General features: G+C 37.4%; 1 protein-coding gene across 1 annotated transcript in view; it reads left to right on the forward strand.

Moving 5' to 3' along the window:
• The window catches only part of Grd (GABA-gated ion channel), a 167,781-nt gene that overhangs the window by 126,392 nt on the left and 14,883 nt on the right, over window positions 1-26,506 (forward strand). Inside the window, exons 5-6 of the mRNA XM_076808592.1 lie at window positions 20,536-20,618; window positions 21,838-21,978. Of these exons, the coding sequence (XP_076664707.1) occupies window positions 20,536-20,618; window positions 21,838-21,978 (224 nt within the window). The remainder of the gene's footprint in view (window positions 1-20,535; window positions 20,619-21,837; window positions 21,979-26,506) is intronic.

The raw sequence follows: 26,506 nt of genomic DNA on the forward strand, positions 1-26,506 counted from the left end.
ACCACGCTGCATGCCAAACTATATCGACAATCTAGTTATAAAACATCTACAACATTGCTAAATAATGGATAAAATATGCACTAATTTTGAAGAATGCACAGTCTACGCTCTCCTAAAAAAACTATCAAATTCAATCCATTTTTCGAAGCGTTAAGGGGGTAGGTTACCCTCAGCAGCCCAAAATCAGGCCCCTCTTCAAACGCATATTCTGAAGTAATAAATGAATATAGAGATAATTTTTGTTTTAATTTTTTAAGCGTCATTTCGTTGGATTTAATGCGCAAAAGAAAATTTTAAATATACTTATAGGAAAAAAGTTATAAATATAAATGTGAGAGCGTGTACGCGATGCACCGTTTGATGGTGAGCACGATTCCGGGCAGGTGAATTACCTAAAACAAAAAGTAAAGTTATTTTTATAATCAGTAAGACAGGCTCCACCTTGTGCAGGATGCAAAATTTTGATAAACAAATTCATAAAATTTTTATGTCGATGTTTCTGATTTTCTCCTTTCTTCGTAGGAAAAATAATTATCTTTTTTTTAAGAATTTATATTGAAAATGTGCTCTCAATACATGGAGGGGAATAGTTTCCTGCAGCTCCCTGTAAATTTTCATTCAAATCGTTCGAGCGGTTTTGGAGATTTTCACCGTTTTGGAAAACGTAGTTTCTGGGTAATCGCGTTTAAATTTTTTACTGTAATTCCATCAATTTTCGGAATTTCGGGGCCCGGTTGCGCTTAAAATACGCAGAAAAGATGTAGGTAGCTTAAAGCAGCTTAAATAGCGCTTAAAATAAAAACCAATTCTCGAAAATTTTTAGGGTAACCTACCCCCTTAAGTTTACAACAGCGTTAAGTAGTAACATCAGTTTTCAGCCTGTGCTTTAATCGTACGAAAATTGTCACTCGAAAAGTGTCGCAAAATTTATCTGGGTAAGTGCTGTAGTTCCTAATGCAATCTTCAAGAAGAATATTTGGGGGCAAAATTTGCCTTTGAAGCGAGAACAAGTTTGCAAATAGTGCAACCGAGGTAGAACGCAGCCCTCGAATTCTCCGGCTACCCGAGAAGGAGGTTGGCAAATGCGAAGGGCTTCCCTAACTCTGTAGCGTATGTACACTTCACGCTCGAGATGATTCATACCCTCTTGGACGAAATCGAGGATCTCAAAATGCCGGGTTACTGCAGCGATTCCTTCGTCCATGCGTACAACAAGCACGAAATTCTCGTGCCAGCAGACAGTTTCCAATATCATCTGGCCCCGCCTGACCCTGCACTGATGTTTGTTCTGCCGATTATTCACCGTGCCTGACCTTGCAGTGGCAATTACTTGTCGAAATTAGATTGATTCGATTCGAGGTCGAACTGTAACTTTTAAGCTGTGCCATCCTTTGTGACGCGACAACTGTGCTCCCGGTGTGGTAACTATTACTTTCTGCCACTGTTGGAAGCAATTTCGTATTGCCCGCGGTTTTATGTATCGGGCGAATGTAACGCATGAATGATGAGTGTGAAGTGTGAAGAGAGAGTGAGGTATGTAAGGGGATCGTGATCGACCACTCGCTTTGTAAAAGGACATCCCCATAAAAAAAAGGAAAAAAAAATTATGCCAAGTACATGAAATCAAATAAATCACAAAAATAGAAGATAATAATAATTACAATGTAAAAAAAAAGATGTGAAATCAAAATGAGCTGCAAGTACATAAAGGTGCTTTCCAACTGCGCTTAAGATGACACAACTAACATATCGCGGACATTTTAATGGACCCATCAAAAAGAACCCCATTTAAAAACATTGTCGTAAATTAATAGCTTTACAAAATTAATGATATACAAAAATTTCGCCAATTATAACAATGGCTATTTATACAAAGAAAAATTGTATTACGTAATATTAAGCAGATATATTTTTATACAAATAAATATTTTAATACGAATAAATATTTTATTCAAAATATTTGGCGCTGCTCTTTGAAAAAAAATGATAATTGTCTTGGTTAATAAATAAAACAACACAAGACGCCACTGAGACAAGAAAGAAAGAAAAAGATTTTAATGCAATTTATACACATTTATTCAGTTTAGCAACACCAATTCGGAGCGCAGCGCCAAGTTGGGTAATTGTAGAAAAGTGAGTGCTCTTTTAATATTATTTCAACAAAATTTCGATAGCGCTCACCATTTTTGAGAAATTTTTTAAATCCAAACCACTGATGAATTCTAAACATTGAGGCCTGGTTGGCACCCTTTTCTGTTGCCCGATTGCAACAATCCTTTCCAGGGACTATTTCTTTATGAAATGAAGAACCATATTAGGGGGTGTGAGCAAAAGAAATCGCAGGTTGAATATAAGGTTCACCCTAATAAGTATAATTCATAAGAAATATGTTATAATTATTTTTATTAAAAATTCTTTCCATAATTTTAAAATAAACCGCGTTTATTTTAATATTTAAGGTTTATTTTTTCATTATTAAACTCGAAAGTGGGCCACAGGTAAAAAATGGTTGGTAATCTACGCGTCAGCTAATGGGGACATCTACCTTATTCGCAGAATCTACGTGAAATTTCCACGATTAATTACAAGCCTCCGCGTGTATAGATGGCGATCCGCGGTCAGATTCAATTTCAAACGATGCAGTTGATATACCTGCTGGTTCGAACAGATATGCTCGACTCTCCACTTCATCCTTGTGCATGCGCTTGTCTCGTTCATTAATGTGAGTAGATTTGTGACTGAAGGGGTGGACGTTAATTCCATTTACATTCTGAATGAGCGTTCCTGTCGTATCGGGACGTAGAAGACGGCACGCGAGCGTTCAATGGAAAGAAAGAATTGAATTTCGAAAGAATTAGAGCTATTACGGTAAAAAACTTCTTCACGCACTCCTTAGAAGTATTTTCATGGCGAATAATATCGTCTTAATAAAGTTGTACTCCGTTTTTCTTAAACACTTTCGCAATTGCATATCGAATGCCACTTTGTTAATTAATTATTTCCAGTTCTTTTTCCACTTTCACTTAAATCCTTGGTTGTCACGCTGGGTCGAAATGACCCACAATTTGACTTGGAGGTAAAATATCTTTGAGGCATCCACTGAAAATGGTACTACTGTTTAAACACGATGATACTTTAAATCTTAATTTTCGAAGATGAACATATATTCTACAATGTTCAAACTTTATTTCAGAATTTTCGCGACTTAATTTAACAGATAATTTCTAAACAGCAGCTGATTGAAAATTGACTTGGCTTGAATCGGCCCAGTGTGACAACTACGTTCGAAAAAATAGGTGTTACAACCGAGGGTTAAGGGGGTATACCCGTTTCAACCCTCGGAAAATGTGTACATTTTGTGGATTTTTTTACAAGTCAACGGCTTGACGAAGATTTCCCGTTTTTTTACTATCTTTACATAGTATTATGAACTACTAAAAAAAAAAGTTTCAGTTAAAAAACTATTGTTTTTCGGAAGTTATGCATACATACCCGAAAGTCTCTCGATTTTAGGCGGCTAAACGGTGGGCCTGAAAACAGCTGTATGTCGTGTCTGAAGTCAAAAACAATAAAATCTTCTTATAAAGTATGTCAATAGCTATCGTCCAACGGGGCCGGTTTTGAAAATTTTGAAAAATAAAGAAATGGTGAGAGATCAAAGGTAAAGTTACATTTTTCTAAGAGAAAAGGCCACCTTTTTTCTTTATAAATAATAAACGGGGAATCGGAATTAAAAAAGCCCTCGTTGGATGATGTGGAATCCTATTACGATCCTGCATGCAAAATTGGAAGTGAATTGGTTGAACGTAGCGCGAGTTTTTAGGCCCACCGTTTAGCCGTCTAAAATCGTGAGACTTTCATATATGTATGCATAACTTCCGAAAAACAATAGTTTTTTAATTGAAACTTTTTTTTTAAGTAGTTCATAATACTATGTAAAGACAGTAAAAAAACGGGAAATCTTCATCGATCCGTTGACTTGTAAAAAAATCCACAAAATGTACACGATTTTCCGAGGGTTCGAACGGGTATACCCCCTTAAATAAAATTTCAAGTTATGGAAAGATTCGCGCGAACGTGCATAAACACAACTGTATTTTGCATCCTTTTATGTTACTTGTGTGTCTTCATTGCGAAAATATTTTTCGTACTGTTTCACGTACACTGCACAAAGGATCATGAAATTGTGATCTAGGCATAGTTTGCATGCTAGAATTATAATTCAGGTTTTGGCTCGTAATTGCCAAATATAATTTCTATCTAATTACCACTGTTAATCATGTCGGGTCATTTGGGGCGCTAACGGGTCCATTAGAAAATATTAAATCTGACACGAAATTACTGAGATTCTCGACACATATTCGAATCTGCAGTTTGTTTCAATTTAAAGCGTGCTCATTTGGGATGCTGCCAGCATTTTAATTTCTAGATCTCCTCGTTAGTTTCTCTTAACGTCCCGGCAGCGTTAACAAATGGTAGCGTTGCGAGTTCCTTACATAGATCGCTGAAAACATGTATTTAGCACAATGGAATTCTTAAATTTTTAAATCAGAAATTTTCATTTCGCAAGATTGACAAACAAAATTTTCCGGCTTATGTGGCGAAAAGATAAACATGAATATATGGAACGTAATTGCAGGCACGAATGCGAAGGTATTATCATAAAATTTACACCAGCGATTATTGGAATAGTTGGATTTAAACTGTTCTAATTTATCCTGTTTTCCTTTGAGAAGGAAGTTAATTAAAAAAAATCCCTGCAAATATGAGGAACAACAAAGGTGAAATTCAGAAAATTTCCAATTCTCAAGCATCTCAGCCATTCTAAGTGCAGTTTCAATAATAATACGTGAAGATGAAGCCCCCCGAAGATTAAAAAGGGAGCGAAAGATATTTAAGGATCAAAAGTTTCGATATGCTTCCACCAAAAATCAAATTTGCTCAGGCGAAGGAAGAATTTAGTACAAACAGTAGAATTCTGGAGTGCAGCAGCTTAAAGAGTCCAACTGATCCTCATAAAACTCTCAGAGGGGTGGCGAGCGAAAGAGTTTAAGCGCTGTTCAAATAAAAATTGCGAGAGCGGATAAAGCTCTGATGGAATAGATGTGAAACACGTTAAAAATGTGTGGATGCTGTGAAAGAGCGGAGATTCGTTCTCCGATATGCAATTTCCAAGCTGCCGCTCCAGCACGCGTCTCGCCACCATTTTTTCCCCCTATAGTCTCGCCATATTTCAACGCATTCGCGAACGAATACTATACAGGGTGTTGGGTTATTCACTGGTCTCCTTAAAGGGTGCAATTAGAAATATAAAATGAAGAAAAAATGTTCTATAGACATGGTGTCCTCTGTGAAGGCTGCAAAATTGATCGATTTTCATGAATTTTTTTGAAGCGATACGTACGCCTATCGTTATGATTCTTTTTTGTAGTTTATTTAGATACTTTTTCGTCATACATAAATATTTTTTATTCACTTATAAATTTATTGATTGTTGTGTTTATTTCGCCCGCAATAAACGTATGCTTAAGAATCATCCCTCGCTGGCGTAGACGATTGGAGCTCTCAGGGTGGACTAAACCAAAAAAATCAAGAAGATACTTATTCAGTATGTATGTCGTTATCGTCGGGACTGAAAGAAATAATTTATGTTGATGTTGCGTCCGAAACCGAGATCGTGATTGGTGATTGGTTCGGGAATGTAAAGAGGGATCTTGCCCCGTCGCTTCCGGCGTAACCGTAATCCCTCTGGTCGGTCACGCTTTTTGGAGTACTGTGCGGGGCAGGCAGATGGATCGGCACAGGGTTGCCAAGCGTACTGGATAAATAACGGCGGCGTGTTAGCCTATATGACGTCATACGGTGTAGGAGAAGGGGAATGCTTACATTTGGTTTGTGGCGCCGTGACGTCATGCCAACGCCAAGCCAATCCAAGCTAAGTGACGTCATATATGCCAGTACGTGTACTGGATCGTCTGGCAACACTGGATCGGCATTAAAGATCGAGGAGGAAAAGAAAGAAGATGTGCGTGTTTCGTCTTGGCACCGTCGTCAGCCAGACTTCATCCAAAGAAGAGATATAATAAGAGGCGTCACTCGACGAGGACAGACATAAACTAGGGAAATCATTAGACAACCAATTTAAATGCCCATTCGGCAATGATCGGTAAACCACGGTAAACTTCGGCAATAATCGGCAAACTTCGGTAAGATACATTTAGGCCGGTATTCATAGTCGCTACTTATTCTTAAGCAAATGCTCAAGCATGCGGCATACTTTAGTAGCTACTAGGTTAGTAGAGGATACCGCATGCTTAAGCATTTACTTAAGAATAAGTAGCGACTGAGAATACCGCCCTAGGTTTATTTTTTTCCTTGGTACAAACGTATACATAACGTCACGTCAGTAATCAGAGATGGCGTTTCGAGATGTACATTCTCATATTGCCCAACGAACTATAGACTAGTATCACTTATGTATCACATTATACAATACGAATTAATTCTTACATAAACTTAACATTTCCTTCACCTTATCATTTCTCATTGTCTCTATATGTTTATTATATTCTTATTTCTACTTCTCGGTCCTAAATCTATCTCACTTTTAATATTTCACATATTTCTCTTTTAATTCTACTCAGATAGATATACTTTTGACTATTTTGTCCAAGCGATGCCCACCCATCCTCCTGTCCCCTCTGATTTGATCCGCTATCTCCTCCTCTCTCTCCTCCACTCCCTTTCTCCCCAGTTCCATTTGCAGTCTTCTTTATTTGCTTAAGAATATAAGTAGCGACTATGAATAATACCGGCCTTAGTCGATTTGAATATCCCGCTCGAATAGACAACCAATTTAAATGCCAAGGTCAAGGGTTCATTCAAAGGTTTCGGCCCGGAGTGACGCCTCTTATTATATCTCATCTTTGCTTCATCGGTAGGGCTATAGCTGACGGCCCCTGCCCTAGACACACGGGGACTAAAGAAATAAACTTGGAACTTGTATATATATACGAAAGAGAGTGGACGCTAGGACTTGCGAGAAGAGTAGACCTCTAGCGGCGCCGACGGAAACTAACTGGCGAGACCCATGTAGTGGGGCCGCGACGTCACAGTTGAAAACAGATAAAATGGCGAATGCTTGAATTGAAATCTGAAATTTAATTATTTTCCGGTCATTTTTCAATAAAAATAGTATGATAAAAATAGAGGTTTGCTTCCGACGAGAGCTATCAGTATGTGGACTGTCCTGTCAAAATTTCAGAGCAATTCGCTAAGTAGTTTTTGAGATTTTATTCACGCCAGGGGGGAAGACGTACGTTCCAAGAAAAACATGTTTAAGGGGACTAGGCAGTCAGATCGCTCGAAAATCAAGTATTTTTTGCGAATTAATTACAAGAAGATAAATTCAAATTGTGACTAGTACTTCTGGGTAATGTTTGTTAATACTATTAACAGTAAAAAAAAAATTATTTGAATGATATATACATATGCATGACAGCGCTACAGTTGCCTGATATGCAGGTGTTTTGTCTGGAGCCGCTGTAATTTTACAGTGATTCCGGCCGTAAGAAATTGAATTGTGAAATATCCTCTGAAATTGATACTTGTCAACAATGAAATCCGCTCTCCCCTGCAGACAATGAAAGTAATTTCCATTTCGCAACGCGCACTCGTGAAATTGTTAATTGTAAAATATCCGACTTCGCGTAGCGGCCTTACAGTTATCGGGACGAATTTCTGAAAAATACTGAATTCGTTGCGCAGAGATGTTCACTTTTTCCCTGTTCCTCCGAACGACAATGGCGGGTCAGTTTCTAATTCGGTGTGACCAGTTTCCACGTTTTTATCGGGAGACTTTTTATTTGGTCTCCCGTTAACGAATTGCGATTCAAGTTCAGACATAGTTTATTTTATGTTCCCAAAAAAATGAGCTCTAACAGCTTGATAATAATAATTTATTAATTGTAGTTATTAATTATCTATGCAGGATGTTTCCTCTCACTTGAACATCCACTGTAGAACATTCCTAATTCTTCTGATGATACGAATAAAAAGTAAAAAAAAAAGATCGATCGTTTCACAAAGGCAAATATTTTCATAATTTTGTTTCATATTTTTTTTAGATAGAAAGACGTACTTTCATTATCGCAGTATTGTAGCTCCTAAAACCGAACAAATTCAACCACAGGTATAAATAAGTAACGTGGACTTACGCGGGGAAAAAGGAATTGTACAAAATTCTCGTGTTTTGGTGCAAGTTTGTAAATATGTTCAAAATGATTATCGTTAATTTTCATTCGTCTTCGAGTATAATGCAGGCACGTACTTATGAAATATTGTTTCACACAATCGATAAATTCCGCAGTCAAGGCGACCTAAACCAGACCGCCACTGTGGGAACTAGGAGTGGAATCTGTCAAAGAAGAAGCTGGTCTTCCTCACGCCCTGTTGAGCAAGTCTTCGCGTTTCTTTTGATGAGCCAACGAGCCTTTTTACAGTTCTAAAACGTTTCTGGGTAGCGATGTGGCGATTGACACGAAACTTCGCGGCTGTAAATGCCCGCTTTAATCTCCCCTTGCCCACAGATACGTTTGTAACGAACGCCGCAATCACGCCAGTGAACTTTCAGCATGGTGACAATAGTTTCCGATGAAAGTGATAACGCGAGAAGATATGGCTTATCAAACGGGGTGAACAACAACGTCCTATGTAAAGTCATTGACTATGAGGAAAATTTTAATTACACAGGACAAAGTTTATTATACGGAACGCGTAATATTAGATACTTTTCTTAAGATCAGAATTATTTTGTGAGAGAAGGAGATCGAGAAGTAATGATGGAGTATCGACGGCCTTGCAGTTGAGTGCAGAGTGGTTATTTTGAATACTTTATGGGAAGGTAAATAGAGACATGTTTGATGGAAATAAACCTGCAACTCGAAAGCAAAGCCACAATTTTATGTATCACACTTATTTAAACTATTTTCATTGGGCTTTCATGCGTACTCTGTTTTGATACGTATGACTAACATTTAAAGTTCTGGTCAACCTCTTTGAAATATACTCTGTAGCTTTAAGATAATCAGTGTAACGTACTCGAACGAGACTTTGGTGTTAATTACAGGAGATTCCACAAGTAGGGTGGTTTACCCGTGGAATTGTGGGATTGGTTCGGGTAGCGTGCGATAAAGAAATGAATTTCATGAAACCAGAGTCCTTCTTTTAACAATAAATAACAAATTGTTTATTTAAAGGTTTTGACACTAGGTCTAAATGGAACACAGAATACGACACGGAGTCGTGTGAACTATAACGTTAAATTAATATAATAGAACATGAGGTAATTACGTAACGACGTATCGGTCGGTATTAAAGAATATCGTTTTGATGTCGGTTTAGACGCTAAGTCGGTGTAACAGAACGTAAGGTTAATTAACGAAAAAATACGCTTGGTTGGTAAGAGATAGAGTCTGACGCTTCGGTCGGTAAAACAGAACATAAAGATCGTTTAACGCTTTCGGTATAGAATAGTTAGAACTGAGGCGTTAATAAACATAGAAGATATAGTATAAAGGTACGATACTAAATCGCTAATTGAACATGAAGTCTCGATACGAAGTCGGTATAATGTATGATACAAGAAATGACGCTTCGGTCCATTTAGAATGTTAAGTTGAGAAATTGAGAAGATTCCTTCTCTCGGAGTTGTATTGGGCTTCCTGTTGCCTATCAGCTGGTCCACGCTTTCTAGGATGGGAGCTGAGGAGCTAACTAAAGCTGCCTCAGTTGTAGAAACCGCGTGGCTCAGGAGCTAATGAAAGCTGCCTGAGATGGAAGCGAGGAGCTACTGAAAGCTACTTCAGATGGGAGCCGGGTAGCCAGTAATGGTGTTCCCAGATGGAAGCGAGGAGCTAATGAAAGCTACCTCAGATGGAAGCCGGATAGCCAGTTATGGCGTTCCCAGATGGAAGTCGAGGAGCTAACTAAAGCTGCCTCAGATGGGAGCCGGGATGCTAGCTAAAGCGACGCAGTTGTTGATATCACGTGGCTTAGGAACTAATGAAAGTTGCCTGAGGTGGAAGCGAGGAGCTACTGAAAGCTACCTCGTATGCTGCTGCTGGTTCGGTAGAAGAACCAAGAATGAATCTCGTGGCTCAGTATCTTGAAAGCTGCCAGAGATGGAAGGCGAGGAGCTAACTAAAGCTGCCTCAGATGGGAGCCCGATAGCCAGTTATGGCGTTCCCAGATGGAAGTCGAGGAGCTAACTAAAGCTGCCTCAGATGGGAGCCGGGTGCTAGCTAAAGCAACCCAGTTGTTGATATCACGTGGCTCAGGAGCTAATGAAAGCTGCCTGAGATGGAAGCGAGGAGCTAATGAAAGCTACCTCAGATGGGAGCCCGATAGCCAGTTATGGCGTTCCCAGATGGAAGTCGAGGAGCTAACTAAAGCTGCCTCAGATGGGAGCCGGGGTGCTAGCTAAAGCAACGCAGTTGTTGATATCACGTGGCTCAGGAACTAATGAAAGCTGCCTGAGATGGAAGCGAGGAACTACTGAAAGCTATCTTGTATGCTGCTGCTGGTTCGGTGGAAGAACCAAGAATGAATCTGCTTTATCTCTGCTGGCACCAATCACTCGTTGCGCGATTATGCGCACCAATCAGATTTTACGTCCCTTTCGCGCCACGCGCGTACTTCACTCGGTTTATTCGGCGCCCGGTTGATCGTGCGCTCGATCCGCTCCTGGTCCGCACTCGATTCACTTCTCGAGTGAGTGGCACTGCGCGTGCGTGGTATACTAACTTATTGCTAACGCTGAGAGGCTTAAGTACAATATAAAGAGTATTACAATCAATGTGGTAAGAAAAAGGAAAAATTAACGGCGGTTCGTAGCGGTACCTTACATCAGACATAATACTTATACAGGTCTACGCTATTATTAAATTTGTATAACTTTCTTATAATAATTTCTCACTCATATATTTAATATAGGTCCTATCAGTGTCAAATATGCTGTTGTTAATAACAACCATTAGAATTGCACTTTACATTATTGAAAATCAATGCTAACAGAAATCCTTTATCAAACATTAGATATTATAATTACAATATAATTATAATGTAATTATGAAGATCATAGTTGTACATATTCATGTACAAACGAATGTATCTGTGGGAATCGATACGATATTAAGGAGGTACAGGACTATTGGACACGTAAAATTGGTGGTTTCTTTTGTGTTGGATTGCTTAGGTACCAAGTAATCATTATACCCGTAATTTTCACACTTTATTATGGACGCGTTTCCGAGTAACTACCAAAAAAAATTGTGGGAATATTGAAATTTGTTGACATTATTAAGCGCTCAAGATGGTTCTGCATAGTGCGCAGATGTAGTCGGTGTACGTAGTATCAGGTGAACGCAATCATCTGAAAGCAAAATGCTTTGGGGTGAGTAATTTCTACACCAAAATCTACAACATGGAATTCGACTGGCGAATTTAAACAAAAATTGTGAAAGTTACATACGAATTAATTTTTTTCCCCGATTTTTACGAAAGAAAAGTGTCTTTAATCGTCTTTAATCGTCTTTAATCGTCTTTAATCGTTTAAAAAAAATTTACAAACATCCAATGTTGATGCGGAAATTCCATGTTATAGAAAAAGGAATTCTATACCTCCAGTTACAATTTCAAGTGAAAATATTCATTCGTACAAAAGTTATGATGTACATGGTGGTGCACGGTGTTTAAAAATGTAGTTTCGAAATAAACGGCTTCAAAGTTAAGTCGCCTAAGTACGCCAATACCGCTCTGCGAGGCCGTTACTCGGCGGTGCACTCAGTTACGATCAGCGCTATAACTTCCGTAATTATTCGAATTTCCTCGTGAAACTTTGTTGCAAATGTTCACAAAGGATCACACTTTCAGAATTAATACGAAGAAAAAAATAGATTTTTCGAGATTTCAATAATCCTGTACCCCCTTAAAGCAGTTGTTGGTATCAAGCCCAGCCCCGATTGATTCCCAATACGAGGTCAATATCTTATTTGGCGGGAAATAAATTTTCCAATATCGAAGGATCTCTTACGCGTTGAGTATAACATTTCCATCCGAGTAGATACATGGAAACGAATTAAAAAATCGTTCACTCGTAAAAAGCAGCCCCAAATTTCTAAAACTTACACAAATCTTCAAAGGGATTTTTGAATTTTCATTACAGGCTCAGAAAAAAGTTTAAAAAACGACCTTTACTATTTTATTCGATATTCCGACCAATTGCGATTTTTTTCTAACGCACAAGAAGAGGAATTTGAAAAATACATTAAGTATAGGTTGTAGCAACATTTTTTGTGGGTTGACCATTGAAGTTGCGCTTTCTGTGCGATATTTAGTACTCTGTTCGTGATTACCCCACGGCAGTCGAGTAATCACTAACACCAAGCGTTTTGCTTCTTCACTATAAAGTTGATTTTTATTATAATTTTTCAAAAATCCGTAACAGTACTTTATAGACGAATAGTTTAAGTACGTTTGTAAATAATAAACAAATTCATTTCTCGCATAGTTTTCATTTTGTTTGCTTTTTTTGCTTAGGTGTTCGAAATTACCCCATTCTCCCTTACTACATACATCCATACTTCAAATCAATTAAAAAATTCTGTCTCCCATCTTCCCTGCCTTGGTTTCTCCACCTCCTTTCATCACTCAAAAAATTCTCTAAAATAAAAAACAACTGTTTCATTTATTCCACCGAATTATCTCGAGTTCTCGTACATAAAAGTGTCTAAAATCAGCAGCGTAGTATGTTCGTAGCTCTTTTCTCTGAAGGAAGATGTGTGATGGATGTGGCTCCAAGACACTTTGTGCACAGTGTATAGAACGATGCTTATGCGGCGTAGAATTGTAACCGAAAATCATCGACACTAAATTGCTCGAGTCCCATCTTGGAGTAAACGTGCTCAATCCTGGACCGAAACACGATAGCTGAACGTGACCAAGGGCCGATACGTGAGGAACATTTCGTACTAGGAACGGACCACGAGATATAGACGGGGAAGTTTGGCAACCGCTGATCAATGAGAATTATTGATTACTAAATAACTGTTCTGACGTTATTGCCGTGTCTCTGACTTGCCGTCGGAATTTTTCCTCCGTTCACGAAAGCTCTGCTGAATATTCTATACTTTCGAGAACAATCAATCTTGAAAATAACGAGAAGAGTATAACTGATTATCGCAGCTGCCCTGGCCAGCAACATTTCGAGCGTGCGAGAGATATCTTGCGCGAAATGCATCGATGAATCTTGCAGATGCAAGAGGAATTCCAGCGGTCCGAGCCTCGGCGGCGAGGGCGGCTCGTTCAGCAGATTTGGAAGTTAGACCGGCTGGCAAATATAACGCGGTCTCCGCTACAAATTGACCGATCGAGGGCGCCGGGATGATGGATCCGATTAGTCACGGATCACGTCGTATTTCGTGCCATCTAACTTACTTATTCAACTGCGCGCTGCCAGCGCGATAACTCGGCCAAACTCTGGCTGATTTTCACTATCCTTGGTGCGCACGCATGATCGGTGAGACGGATATGCCGAATTCCACCGAACGTGCATCATCCCTCGAATGTTTGAGTACCGAAATTAGTGAGATGGGTACTGTTAAATTTTGTGTTTGAAGTATATTATTAATATTACTTATTTTAATAGGTATAGTTTTGGCTTACAAGGCAACGTTCCCAAATGAAAATTCTGATTTTAATGAAACTTCATGTGAATGTACTTAGAACTAGGGCTGGGACTATTTGTCGAATTTTTCGGTATTCGAATTTCAGTTGCTCAATTATTTGGTGAATATAATTCGAATATCCAAGTATTCGAATACTATTCGAATATCCAAGTATTCGAATACTTCAGGTGCTCGATTATTTGGCGAATATAATTCGAATATCCAAGTATTCGAATATAATTCGAATATCCAAGTATTCGAATACTACTCGAATATCCAAGTATTCGAATACTACTCGAATATCCAAGTATTCGAATACTACTCGAATATCCAAGTATTCGAATATAATTCGAATATCCAAGTATTCGAATATAATTCGAATATCCAAGTATTCGAATATAATTCGAATATCCAAGTATTCGAATACTACTCGAATATCCAAGTATTCGAATACTACTCGAATATCCAAGTATTCGAATACTACTCGAATATCCAAGTATTCGAATACTACTCGAATATCCAAGTATTCGAATACTATTCGAATATCCAAGTATTCGAATACAACTCGAATATCCAAGTATTCGAATACAACTCGAATATCCAAGTATTCGAATACTATTCGAATATCCAAGTATATACAAGATGGCATTCTAAGCATGGAACGTAAGCTGGGACTGGCAGCTGCTATCTACTGTTCAAACAATGATACTTATATTAAACATAAGAAAAACAACTCCACAAAATTTGATCCAGATCGGTTAAAAAAATCGAGATAAAAAGTATATGTTGTTCCTGGTCCTAGACTACGTATATACAAAATTTCAGAAAGATCCGTTGCGTAGTTGCGACGCGATTGAGTAACAAACATCCAAACATCCAAACACACTTTAATATAAACACGTATAATATAATATGATTAAATAGTATAATCTGATTAGTATGATGTATATGTATAAACATACAGGGTGTTCGGCAACAGATGGCAGTACCTTTAACAGTTGATTCTATAATATTTTCCAAAATAAGAAGAAAATCAAAAATGACGAAATTACGTTTGAGACCTCGTTTCCGAGTTGTAATTGTTGAAAATATGTGCACGTAAAGAGCGTCTGACGCGACGGACTTATACTACTGCCAGCGCACGTCAGCCAGGTCTGGCACGGCGAGATCAGTAGTATAATTCCCCTCGCGTCAGGCGCTTTTTACGCGTACTTTCAACAATTAATAACTCGGAAACGAAGCCTCAACCGAAATTGCGTCATTCTTGATTTTCGTCTTATTTTTGCATATAGAATAACCCCTTAAAATTTCTGACACTTTTTTGCCGAGCACCCTGTGTATGTATAAAAAGAGGAAACACAAAATATGTAAGATATTATGATTTGGGGCATCATTCTTGAAAAAAAATGATAGTGAACATTCGTTAAAAATACGTGCATCTAATCGAGAATCGACAAAATGCGAGAGTAAATATAATTGAAGTCTCTATAAATTGAATTTGTTGCGCAAAAATAAGTCAAAATTGTCGAATACCTTTTATCCGAACAAAGTATTATTTTCAAGAAAATCGGTGTACGAAATAGAAATGAATCTTAGATTAATCGAGTCTCATACGTACTCGAACTATTTCCAAGATTGATTTGCTGGAAAACAAAGCTTCGTTCAAAAAAGAAACCACTCTACAATTTCGACTCACAAGGAGAGTATTTTAGGTGTCCGCCTCCGATCATTTTGATTTTCGGATATGTTATAGAGGACCGAAAAATAAGAAATACGTGTTTTTTTATTTTTCCCCGTTTTCAGATTTGGGGGTTAAAACTGCGTTCCAAGTTAGGGTTGAAAAATCATTTTCGTGGAATATCTCGAGAACTATTAGAGATTAGGGGAATAGTGTCAATGGACGAATTTTGTGTCTTTGAATGCGAAATATGACTGACTCACCAGATTTTCAAAAATCCAGAAAAATGATTTTTCAACCCTAACTTGAACGCAGTTTTCACCCCCCAAATATGAAAACGGGGAAAAATAAAAAAACACGTGTTTCTTATTTTTCGGTCCTCTATAACATATCCAAAAATCAAAATGATCGGAGGCGGACACCTAAAATACTCTCCTTGTCAGTTTTGAACAAGGATTGAATTTATTCACAGTTACCTATACTATATTTCCTGCTGCACTTTGCCAACTCTTGATTACATGTACAGGGTGTTTCACTACAGGTGGCAATGCTTTTAAGAGGTGATTCTACTGGTTACAATAATAATTTACGAGAAAATTAAATTCGAATTGTAGCCAAATACGCTTGCAACGAAATGCGCTTTGGGTGTCAGGGGGGCACGCAGAGGCATAGTACGTAGAAGGGATATAGCGAGGTCGTAAAAGCTGCAAGAGTTCCAAAGTTTACAGCTTCGAGGTCTCGACTAAACTTCCAAGTCAACTTTTCGAAAACGAAGCGCGATTTTAAAAAACGTATTCTATATATTCGTCTTAGTTTTGCCTCTAGAATCCCCGCCTAGAAGGGTTGCCACCTGTAGGGAATCACCCTTCACAGGTAAACGCGTACTTGACAGATATTCACTGTCATTTCTTTTAAAACAGGGCCCCAAATAAAAAATGTTATTCTGCAGTTTCGCCCTATTTTTCCATATAGAATTACTACGAGATACCCTTTATAACGGTAAAACAGTGGAACTAGAAGAAACGAGAGCTAGAAAAGCTGTCTACACTATTCCAGTTCCCGCATGAGCAGAAATAAAATGAATTGATAGGCGACAAAAGGTTCTGAAGGACTATCCCTCCCACGCATTGTTCTGCGTTTTGCCAAAATCCATATCCGCTCTGTCCATTGCGCTAAAAGAACAATAGAGTAAACCGCGTCAGTTTTTCACCGTCCGTGGCATTAAAAGATGTTCACCCTACCGACGCTAAATAAGATTTTCCGATACCATGATCCCTTTGGTATTTTGTTTCATATTATGTTAGTGAATTCAGTACATATAGCCTTTATACTTAAGGGGAGGTTCCGGTCTAAATGTCGATTTTTTTTTATTTCATTTTTCGAATGTTCAACCTTTTAGGAAAACGTGTTTAAAAGGATTTGTTGAAATTCGTAAAATTCCCGAAGTTATAGGCATTTGAGTAGTGGCAAATGCATGGGTAACCCGGCCACTCGGCAGTCACGTAAAACTTTAAACGCGTTTTTCTCGAAACAGTGTTCTCAAAACGGTGGGCGCTGTATCTCCAAAAATTATTATCCGATTCGACTGAAACTTTTTTTACTTTGAAGAATATACTTCTGGCTAGGGGAGATGTCAGGAAAAATACAAAAAATTGAAAATTTAAAATTTTCAAAGCCGTTGAAAGGGTGACAAATATAGGGAAAAAGTGATTTCAAATTTCAAGTGTCGTTCTTTTCTAAAAAAAAATCCATTTTTGTAATTTTGTCTGGTTTCCCCCTAGACAGAAGAATAATCTTCAAAATAAAAAAGGTTTCAGTCGAATCGGATAATAAGTTTTGGAGATACAGGTCCCACCGATTTGGATAAATTTTTTTACGCCTTGACTTTAACGACTCCCCAGTGCCATCTGCAATGATTAATTATAAAACAAAAAATATATTTCTATAATTTAAGATATCCTTAATACAATGCAAAAACTCCCATTAAATTATATGTAGTAGTTTTCCTTTAATTAATTCCTAAATATCACCTATTTTTTGGGCTCTAGACCAGAACCTCCCCTTATCGAAGCGGAATTCTACACGCAATAACATGTGGCGAGCAATGCATGCCAGCCGAATATTTCGGAGATTCGAAGGTGTTGGGGTTCAGCACGTATCCGTCATTATGTTTGCCACTCAGAGTGGTACAACATCGCCCGTAGAATGGCAGGTGCTGATCTGCTCCATCGAAGGGCCATGTCGAACAAATGGGTGAGCCTAATAGGATTCGAGGTCAATTTCGTTGTAAACTAATAGCAGGGAATTGATTCGAATAGCAAATCGACTGAACTATACCATGCTTTTATGAACGCGAGAACGTGGCGGTTAGTTATTTGGAAACTACAACTAAAAAGATTTTTACGATGAATGGTATGAACTGTATAAGTAATGATTCAGAAGTTACAGTGGTGGGGTCCAAGGCCCAACCAAATTTTGTATTTTATAAATCGTAATTTTCATTTCGTTGATTGCTTATTTATTTGCAATGCCATATTTTAATATTTACCCCTTTAAAATATAATAATAATTATTTATTCTATATCAGACCATATGTCTATTACAAGAAGGTTCTTTGGCATTGCCTACTAGTTTCCCTAGAAAATTTAAAATGTCTCACCTATTAATATACCTACATATTTGTGATTTAATGTACTATCAAAATCATTGATAATCTAAATTATAAAATGATGAGATTACTCACTGATGCAGGAGCAACGCAATTTTAATACAAAAGAAATATGTAGGGGTATTATTTAAATCAGCGTTGAGCAACCCTCAGTCCGCATTTGGCCCACCACCCATACAGCACACTCTAGTTGCAGCAAAGTTGCAGGATGGTTGCAGAGTGTAAGATTGCAATGTTTGACGCAACGTTGCCGCAAGGGTGCAGCAATAACTTTATGTCCGCCTCCTGCAACGATTCGGGCAGTAGGGCCGAAAATATAAATAACGGTATTATAATGTGTGCAGAATCATAGAAGTATAAAGCCCGTAATTTTTTTTCTCAAAGAAAATTCTTTTCCCCCAAAGGGATTCGAACCGGTGACCTGTAGCATCGTAGGCGAACACATTACCGCCGCAGCTACAACCACTGATTGATAACAGTGCTAACGTATTTGAACTTATACTCCTACGATGCAAAACTTTAAACTCAAATTATTCAAAAACGAAGACTCATTTTGACAAACTCCATTAGGGTTTTGTAACACTATGTAGGTATGTACTACAACTTCCACCCTGTGTCATTCTACACATTAAAATATACAGGGTGACTCACCTAACATTTAAACTTAAAATATCTCCGTTGTTTTTAATGATACGAGAAAATGTTTCAGGAAAAAAGTGATTGCTAGACAAAAAGGACAACATATTATACGTGGTTGAATTTGTATTTTTATTGGTTATAACGTTACAGTAATGAAAATACGTCATCCCATTAAATAAACCATCGATGATCTTGAAATTTCGGGAAGTATAACCTTGAGAAAAAAATTGTCCCCGTCAGAATAATTGTCTCTCTGAAGCAAACATTTTTTTCCTTAGACATTTTCTCGTATCATTAAAAACAACGGAAATGTTTTAAGTTTAAATGCTAGTTGCAGCGACGTTGCGGCAACGTTGCCGCAATACTGGCGCAATGTTACAGCAACATTGTGAAAACGTTGCCGTAACTTTGCATCAAAGTTGCAGGATCGTTGCAGTGCAATATTGCAACGCAACATTGATGCAACTATGCAGTAATGATTCTATGTCCGCCCCGTGCAATGTTGCACGGCAACGTCGCTGCAACGTTACATCCACATTGCGCTGCAACCATGTAACAATGCAAGGTTACTGCAACGATCCTGCAACGTTGCCGCCACAAAGTGTGCTGTATGGGCAGCCACAAACTTGCGGCCCACCCGAACGAGTTGGTGAAAGATATCGGAAAGAATTTTGCGTCAAAAAATAGGATAAAATTATCTCCTTTTAATGTTGTATAATTTTATATTTTTTATATTTATTTAATTTTACTGTTTCCATTTTTGTTAACTTAATATTCATAAAATAATTGAAAACTGTTTATTTAGTACTTTATTTGTAAATTTCATTAGTTCTTTAATATCATTTAATTAAAAAAATATAAGTATGTACATATACTTGTTTATATTATAATATGTACCTATATGTATATGTATTACTGTGTATATGTATATTACTAATAAACAGTATATCAAATTTAAAAAAAAAAACGTTTTATTGTAAATCAATGTCAGAAATACCAAATGCACCCCAAAGATTACAATTTTTTTATTATTACATTTAAGTATTTAATATTGCGGCCCGCGTACAGTAGTAGGTTTCCACTTTTAGCCCACTGCGAAACAAAGGTTGCTCATCTCTGATTTAAATCGTTGCATTACACGTTTCATTAAACTCGGATGTACTCCGTCTTAGAAGGAAACGTTCCCAACCAGAAAATTCTGATTTGAATGAAACATCGCGTGACTGTAGAGCATATTGGAATGTGCAATGAGCAATTTTTTCCCCCGCGGAAACTCATTCTAAAGTGGTGAAATCAGCCCCTAAAGTTATCGCGTTTTTTTTTCTTTATTTAATATAACTTTATTTCTCTTTTTGTAGGATAATAGAGCATGAAAAACTCGGCAATTCTTATTTTTACAGTTTTGTTCTATCTCGCACTGTTACAAATTTTCGGAGTTAATTAGTAACCACATTAAATAAACTAAACGATGGTACTGATGATAGTATGTATTAACTGTTGCTATAAACTATTTCTATTGCCATTCTCGAGATTAATGATCTCGTAAATTGCGACGAAGAGGTAGCAGTAGCACATATTCACATAAATTTACATGATTTAACAGGAACACAAATTTTGGTATTATGAAAATCATGAAAGTAAAAAACTTACTAATATTGTATGAATTAAGATTGCGACAAAGAGATAGGAATAGCAAATATTAGTCTCTGTTGACTTAACAAAAATTTATTTCTTGCCAAATGTATCAAAATTGAAAAAAATTATAATATTACCTATATCAATTTGGACTTGTTTTTTTCACTGATCCTGTTGACGTTTGATTTTAGGCTCACGATCAAGGCAGGATGTCCAATGAACCTTGAAAATTTCCCAATGGATACACAGAGATGTCCACTGCAATTCGGCAGCTGTACGTTAGCCATTTGACAATGCCTACGATTAGTGAGAACATTTTTAAACATTTCTTTTCCTATCGGATTTGCATTAGACCGCCTGAATTATTTAAAGGGAACTTTGAAGTTTCGTAGAAATTTAAAATTCCACTTTTCTTTCTCCTCCTCTTAACACGTTGAATGACATCTTGATCCACGTATTTTATCGTCTAATAATGCAATACCGCTGTCATAGAATTCTGAGTAATTTTGCTGAATCGAGGAAATATAAATTCAACCGCTTTCTCTAAAGCCGCAGATTGAATGTAAGCCCCAGCCCCACTGGTCTATCCACTTCGTCGACCAAGAAAACTGAATTTATGGATCAACCCCAAGATATACCTAACGATATCTATTATAATGGCGATCCATTTCCATTTCTGCCTTAATTATTTAATTAATGCACCGTACCTTTGCCTAAGAAGAATGTATAGAAATTTTAAATAACGCAACGACCTAATTTTTACTCTAATTAACGTAACAATATTCTGTACTTTTCTTTAATTTAATTTGAACGTGTAAAGTATTCATTCTAACGGTCCAAGATATTATTAAAAAGTAGATTACGAATATCCAATGCTTTTAATGTATTTCTACAAAAATTAGACTATTCTTAAAATCATTTCCCAAACAAGTTAAAAATTAATAGGTAATGTGTAAAAATCGATTTTGTATATCATTACCATATCCGTATCGATTTTCTCTAAAGTAATGCGCAGAAGAATATGGTTCCTTTAGAAAGAAAAAATATATTTGTTTCTTGGTACAAAACAAGGGCAACACCGAAATTTTCTTACAGTAATTTGGTATTTTTTGGAAACTTGCACAGTCGTGCCCGCAAAATTTGTCTGATAACTTTAGTATGGAATATATTAACGATTCCACGCGTATTGTTGTTCAAGAATTGCAGAAATTGCAAGTTCGTAGTGTTTGATATCGTTAGTCATGGATGGCATTCATTCAATGTGTTAAAAAGATGGAGATTTCACGTGTTAAAGGAACTCGTACGTAATTATCGCTCTTTTGTAAGAAGTTGCGAGAAAGAGAGTGATTTAGGATCTAGAGCGGATACGTACTACTCCCTCGAGTAACTTCTCGCCGAAGAAGAAAGACAGCAGTCTTTGCTCGCGAACGAATTCGACGGCTTTTACGACTCCTTCGCGACGATTCGTGCGAGAAATATTCTCGTGATTGCAGTTGGTTACACGAAGCGGGACGTGATCTACAAATGGAACAGCGAGCGACAAGTGGCAATCGCGGAGGACATGAAATTATCTCAATTCGATTTGGTCGCCAATCCGACTGCAAATTATTCTGCAACGCCAACACTCTCACACGGTGAGCAAAAAGTTATTTCTAAGAAGAAGAGAAACCTTCCTCGATCCTAGATACTAGGGGTGAGTTCGAACATAATTTTTAAATCCTCGAAACTCGAATCCGAAACCTTGTAAGGCCTCGAAACTTGGAGTGCTGATTCTGTTTTGTAAGTGGAATATCTTGTTTCAAGGGCTGAAATCAACGAAAGGTTTGCATGAATTTCTATTGACCATAGTAAGTACACGCTGCGAACAGCGGCGGATTTAACAGGGCGGCCGATGAGCACTTGCCACTTGGGCCCCTGCTCGAAAGGCCCACTAGGGCCCCATCCTTAAAAAAAATTATGGTTTTATCCAAACTATATTTTTTTTCTGTATTATTACGCTGAGCCCATTTTCAGTAAACTATCGCTTTAGTTTCTCGAAAAAATAGGCCCCTGCTCGGAGGGCCCACCAGGGCCCCATCCTTAAAAGAGAATTATGGTTTTATCCAAACTATATTTTTTTCTGTATTATTACGCTGAGCCCGTTTTCAGTAAACTACCGCTTTAGTTTCTCGAAAAAATAGGCCCCTGCTCGGAAGGCCCGCCAGGGCCCCATCCTTAAAAGAGAATTATGGTTTTATCCAAACTATATTTTTTTTCTGTATTATTACGCTGAGCCCATTTTCAGTAAACTATCGCTTTAGTTTCTCGAAAAAATAGGCCCCTGCTCGGAGGGCCCACCAGGGCCCCATCCTTAAAAGAGAATTATGGTTTTATCCAAACTATATTTTTTTCTGTATTATTACGCTGAGCCCGTTTTCAGTAAACTACCGCTTTAGTTTCTCGAAAAAATAGGCCCCTGCTCGGAAGGCCCGCCAGGGCCCCATCCTTAAAAGAGAATTATGGTTTTATCCAAACTATATTCTTTTTCTGTATTATTACGCTGAGCCCATTTTCAGTAAACTACCGCTTTAGTTTCTCGAAAAATGGGCCCCTGCTCGGAAGGCCCGCCAGAGCCCCATCCTTAAAAGAGAATTATGGTTTTATCCAAACTATATTTTTTTCTGTATTATTACGTTGAGCCCATTTTCAGTAAACTACCGCTTTAGTTTCTCGAAAAATGGGCCCCTGCTCGGAAGGCCCGCCAAGGCCCCATCCTTAAAAGAGAATTATGGTTTATCCAAACTATATTTTTTTTCTGTATTATTACGCTGAGCCCATTTTCAGTAAACTACCGCTTTAGTTTCTCGAAAAATGGGCCCCTGCTCGGAAGGCCCGCCAGGGCCCCATTCTTAAAAGAGAATTATGGTTTATCCAAACTATATTTTTTTTCTGTATTATTACGTTGAGCCCATTTTCAGTAAACTACCGCTTTAGTTTCTCGAAAAATGGGCCCCTGCTCGGAAGGCCCGCCAGGGCCCCATCCTTAAAAGATAATTATGGTTTTATCCAAACTATATTTTTTTCTGTATTATTACGCTGAGCCCATTTTCAGTAAACTACCCCTTTAGTTTCTCTAAAAATTGGCCCCTGTTCAGAAGGCCCCCTGGGGCCCTGTTTTAAAAAATAAATTATGATTTTATCCAAGCACTTTTATTCTATACTTTTCTGTAGATTTACCCCTTTTTAGTACACTACCTCTTGATTTTCCCGAAAAATGGGCCCCTCAACGTTTGCCACCTGGGCCTTTTTTCTTAAATCCGCCACTGGCTGCGAACGATTCTTTATTTATTGATTTTATACTTTTTCTTAACTGGTTTCCAGAGTTTCTAATCGCAAAAAAACTGCAAACCTTCGCATTCTTGAAATTCGAAACTTTCTTGGGTTTCGAGGGGTTTTGAGGTTTCGATACTTCGATAAACCCATCCCTAGTAGATACCTTTGACCTTAAGTAGTCGTTAAAGAAGTGACTGGTAATCAATTTTGAAAAAAAAGTTCAGTACAAATATTTATGAAATACGAAATATTTATTGAAGAAATTCGTTTATCTGCTATTTAGACCAATACAATAAACGGCGGGACGGAGACCGGGTCATTTCTGACCCACAGTAAAATTTGTTTATCTAGATATCAGAGAATGAACTTTCTCAAATTTTCATATACTAATGTACACACATTTTGAAGTAAAACTGTACAATTTATTTACACATATATATGACATGTATATACACTGTGTATGTATGCTTTGCAATTTACGCATAACGTATTTGGCATACAGATTGTATGGGTTGTACAAATATATTGTAAACGTGTTCGCCGGCGGACATTTAAAAATAAGGTAAGCTATGGATGCTTCATGACAAATACTTATCTCTTTAGTAAAAGTGTTACGCTTTACTTGTCCTAACCCAAGAAGTTAATATTAATTTCAATTCCTGACTAAATAATCGGTGTAGCAAAATGGTAGGTATAATAAATATAGTAAATCTTAATATATAAAGCAGAAAGTGTTTGTTTGTTTGTCTGTCTCCTAAGAACTTTCGAACGGTAAACTCTGGGGTCACAGAATGTGTCCCAGCTCATTATGCCTAGCTAATCCAGATGAATGTGACTATTTTCACAAAAAATAAATAAATAAAAAATTTGTTGTATAAAATCAGAATCTAAGTTTCGGGCGAAGCCGAGTAGTAAAGCTAGTAAACTTTAAGTATATAATAATAATGCCTATTATTTTGATTAAGCTCCCTTAATAACCGTTCCCACGCCCCACAGTGGTCTGTCCAATAACTATCTAGAGGGACAAAAGTCGCAGGTAGTACATAAATCATCAGTTAGGTGGAAATGTTTATTATTTGTTTGAAAAACACCCTCCACATTGTTTTACCACCCTTAACAATTTATCCGCAATTACTTTCATCTATAATGGAATTGTTACTTATTTAATAGATAAGAATTGTTAAAAACATTTTTCTTTATTTCCCACAATTTTAAGACGTTGAAGTGTAAGGAATCATTTTATATCGATAAATAATTTTATTATAGCTAAAATCACTGTTCAAATATATTTCATTTGCTGGATATTCATTTGTCAAAGAGCTCGAAGATAAAATAATAAATCAAATAATACGAACGTAGGAACGTAGGAAGTAAGTAATTATCCAAAGTTGGTTGGGAAATTATTCGTCGATTTGAAATGAATGCGCTGGACAATCTATCGACGAAAGTTCCAGACGCTAATCGGGTCTGTCCGATTTCGCGGATGAGAAACGATCTGATTCCAGGTTCTGTGCTGAAAATCGAATATTCATTGGTCGTACTTCGGCACCGCGAATCTAATATCCGTTCTCTAAGTACCCGGCAAACGAAGACGTAGAATAACAATCGTGACGTGATCCTGATCTCCCATGCAACGTATTAAACACACGTTGATCGACATTTAAGTAGACAATCTATTGTAGGATCGCAGTTTATTTAGTTTCTCATTTTTTCGCGTTTTATTTAAAAAAAAAAAGACAAAAGTATTTTTGAGTGTACATTGTAGCCGTTTTGGTATAATTATTGTTTCGAAAAAAAATTATGACGATAGGATGTGTGTATATTTAGAGTGGTTCCTATTTTCGATTTTTTAATTTTCGTCGCCCCCCCCCCCCCAAAGTTCCAAATAATAATAAACGTGTGTAATATCGTACTGTGTTGTATTGATATGTAGCCGGGACCTCGATAAAAGTGTCAGACAATTTTTTTTCTGCTAAGTTTTTGTTCTTTAGGGGAGAAACACCCCTTAAAGGTTAATGTATTTTCCTAGTTTCTGTAGGAGATGTAAAAAATTGTTAAAATAAAAATGTAACTGTTTTTTAGGCTCTACAAAACCATACAATCGAATTGTTTCAAATTTGTAGTTAAAACAAGCAAACGTTCCCCTCTATAAATTTCACAAAGCCACGCTTCTGAACAGTAAATTAATAGCGCTAAGAACGTTTAAGGTAGATTCACACTATCCGTCTACGTCTAGCCGGCGGCAGTCTAGCGTCCGTCAAAACATTCTTCAATGGGTTTTAGATGATGACGTTAGATTAGACGGTCTTCGGACGGAACATTGTGAACGTCACCGTGTAAAGCCCATTGAAGAATGTTTCGACGGACGATAGCCTGCCGTCGCCGACTAGACGGATAGTGGGAATCCACCTTCAGTGGAAAGGAAACTTGAAAATAACTGGTAGATAGTATCCTTTAAGGGGAGGTTCCGGTCTAAAAGTCGATTTTTTTACTTCATTTTTCGAATGTTCAACCTTTTAGGAATACGTGTTTAAAAGGATTGGTTGAAATTCGTAAAATTCTCGAAGTTATAGGCATTTGAGTAGCGGCAAATGCATGGGAAACACCCGGCTACTTGGCACTCACGTAAAACTTTAACCGCGTTTTTCTCGAAACAGTGTTCTCAAAATCGGTGGGACCTGTATCTCCAAAAGTTATTATCCGATTCGACTGAAACTTTTTTTATTTTGAAGAATATACTTCTGGCTAGGAGGAAAACCAGAAAAATTACAAAAAAAATAAAAATTTATAATTTTCAAAGGCGTTGAAAGGATGAAAAATATGGGGAAAAAGTGATTTCAAACTTCAAGT

Source organism: Andrena cerasifolii, chromosome 3, assembly GCF_050908995.1.
Source record: "Andrena cerasifolii isolate SP2316 chromosome 3, iyAndCera1_principal, whole genome shotgun sequence".
Lineage (NCBI taxonomy): Eukaryota > Metazoa > Arthropoda > Insecta > Hymenoptera > Andrenidae > Andrena > Andrena cerasifolii.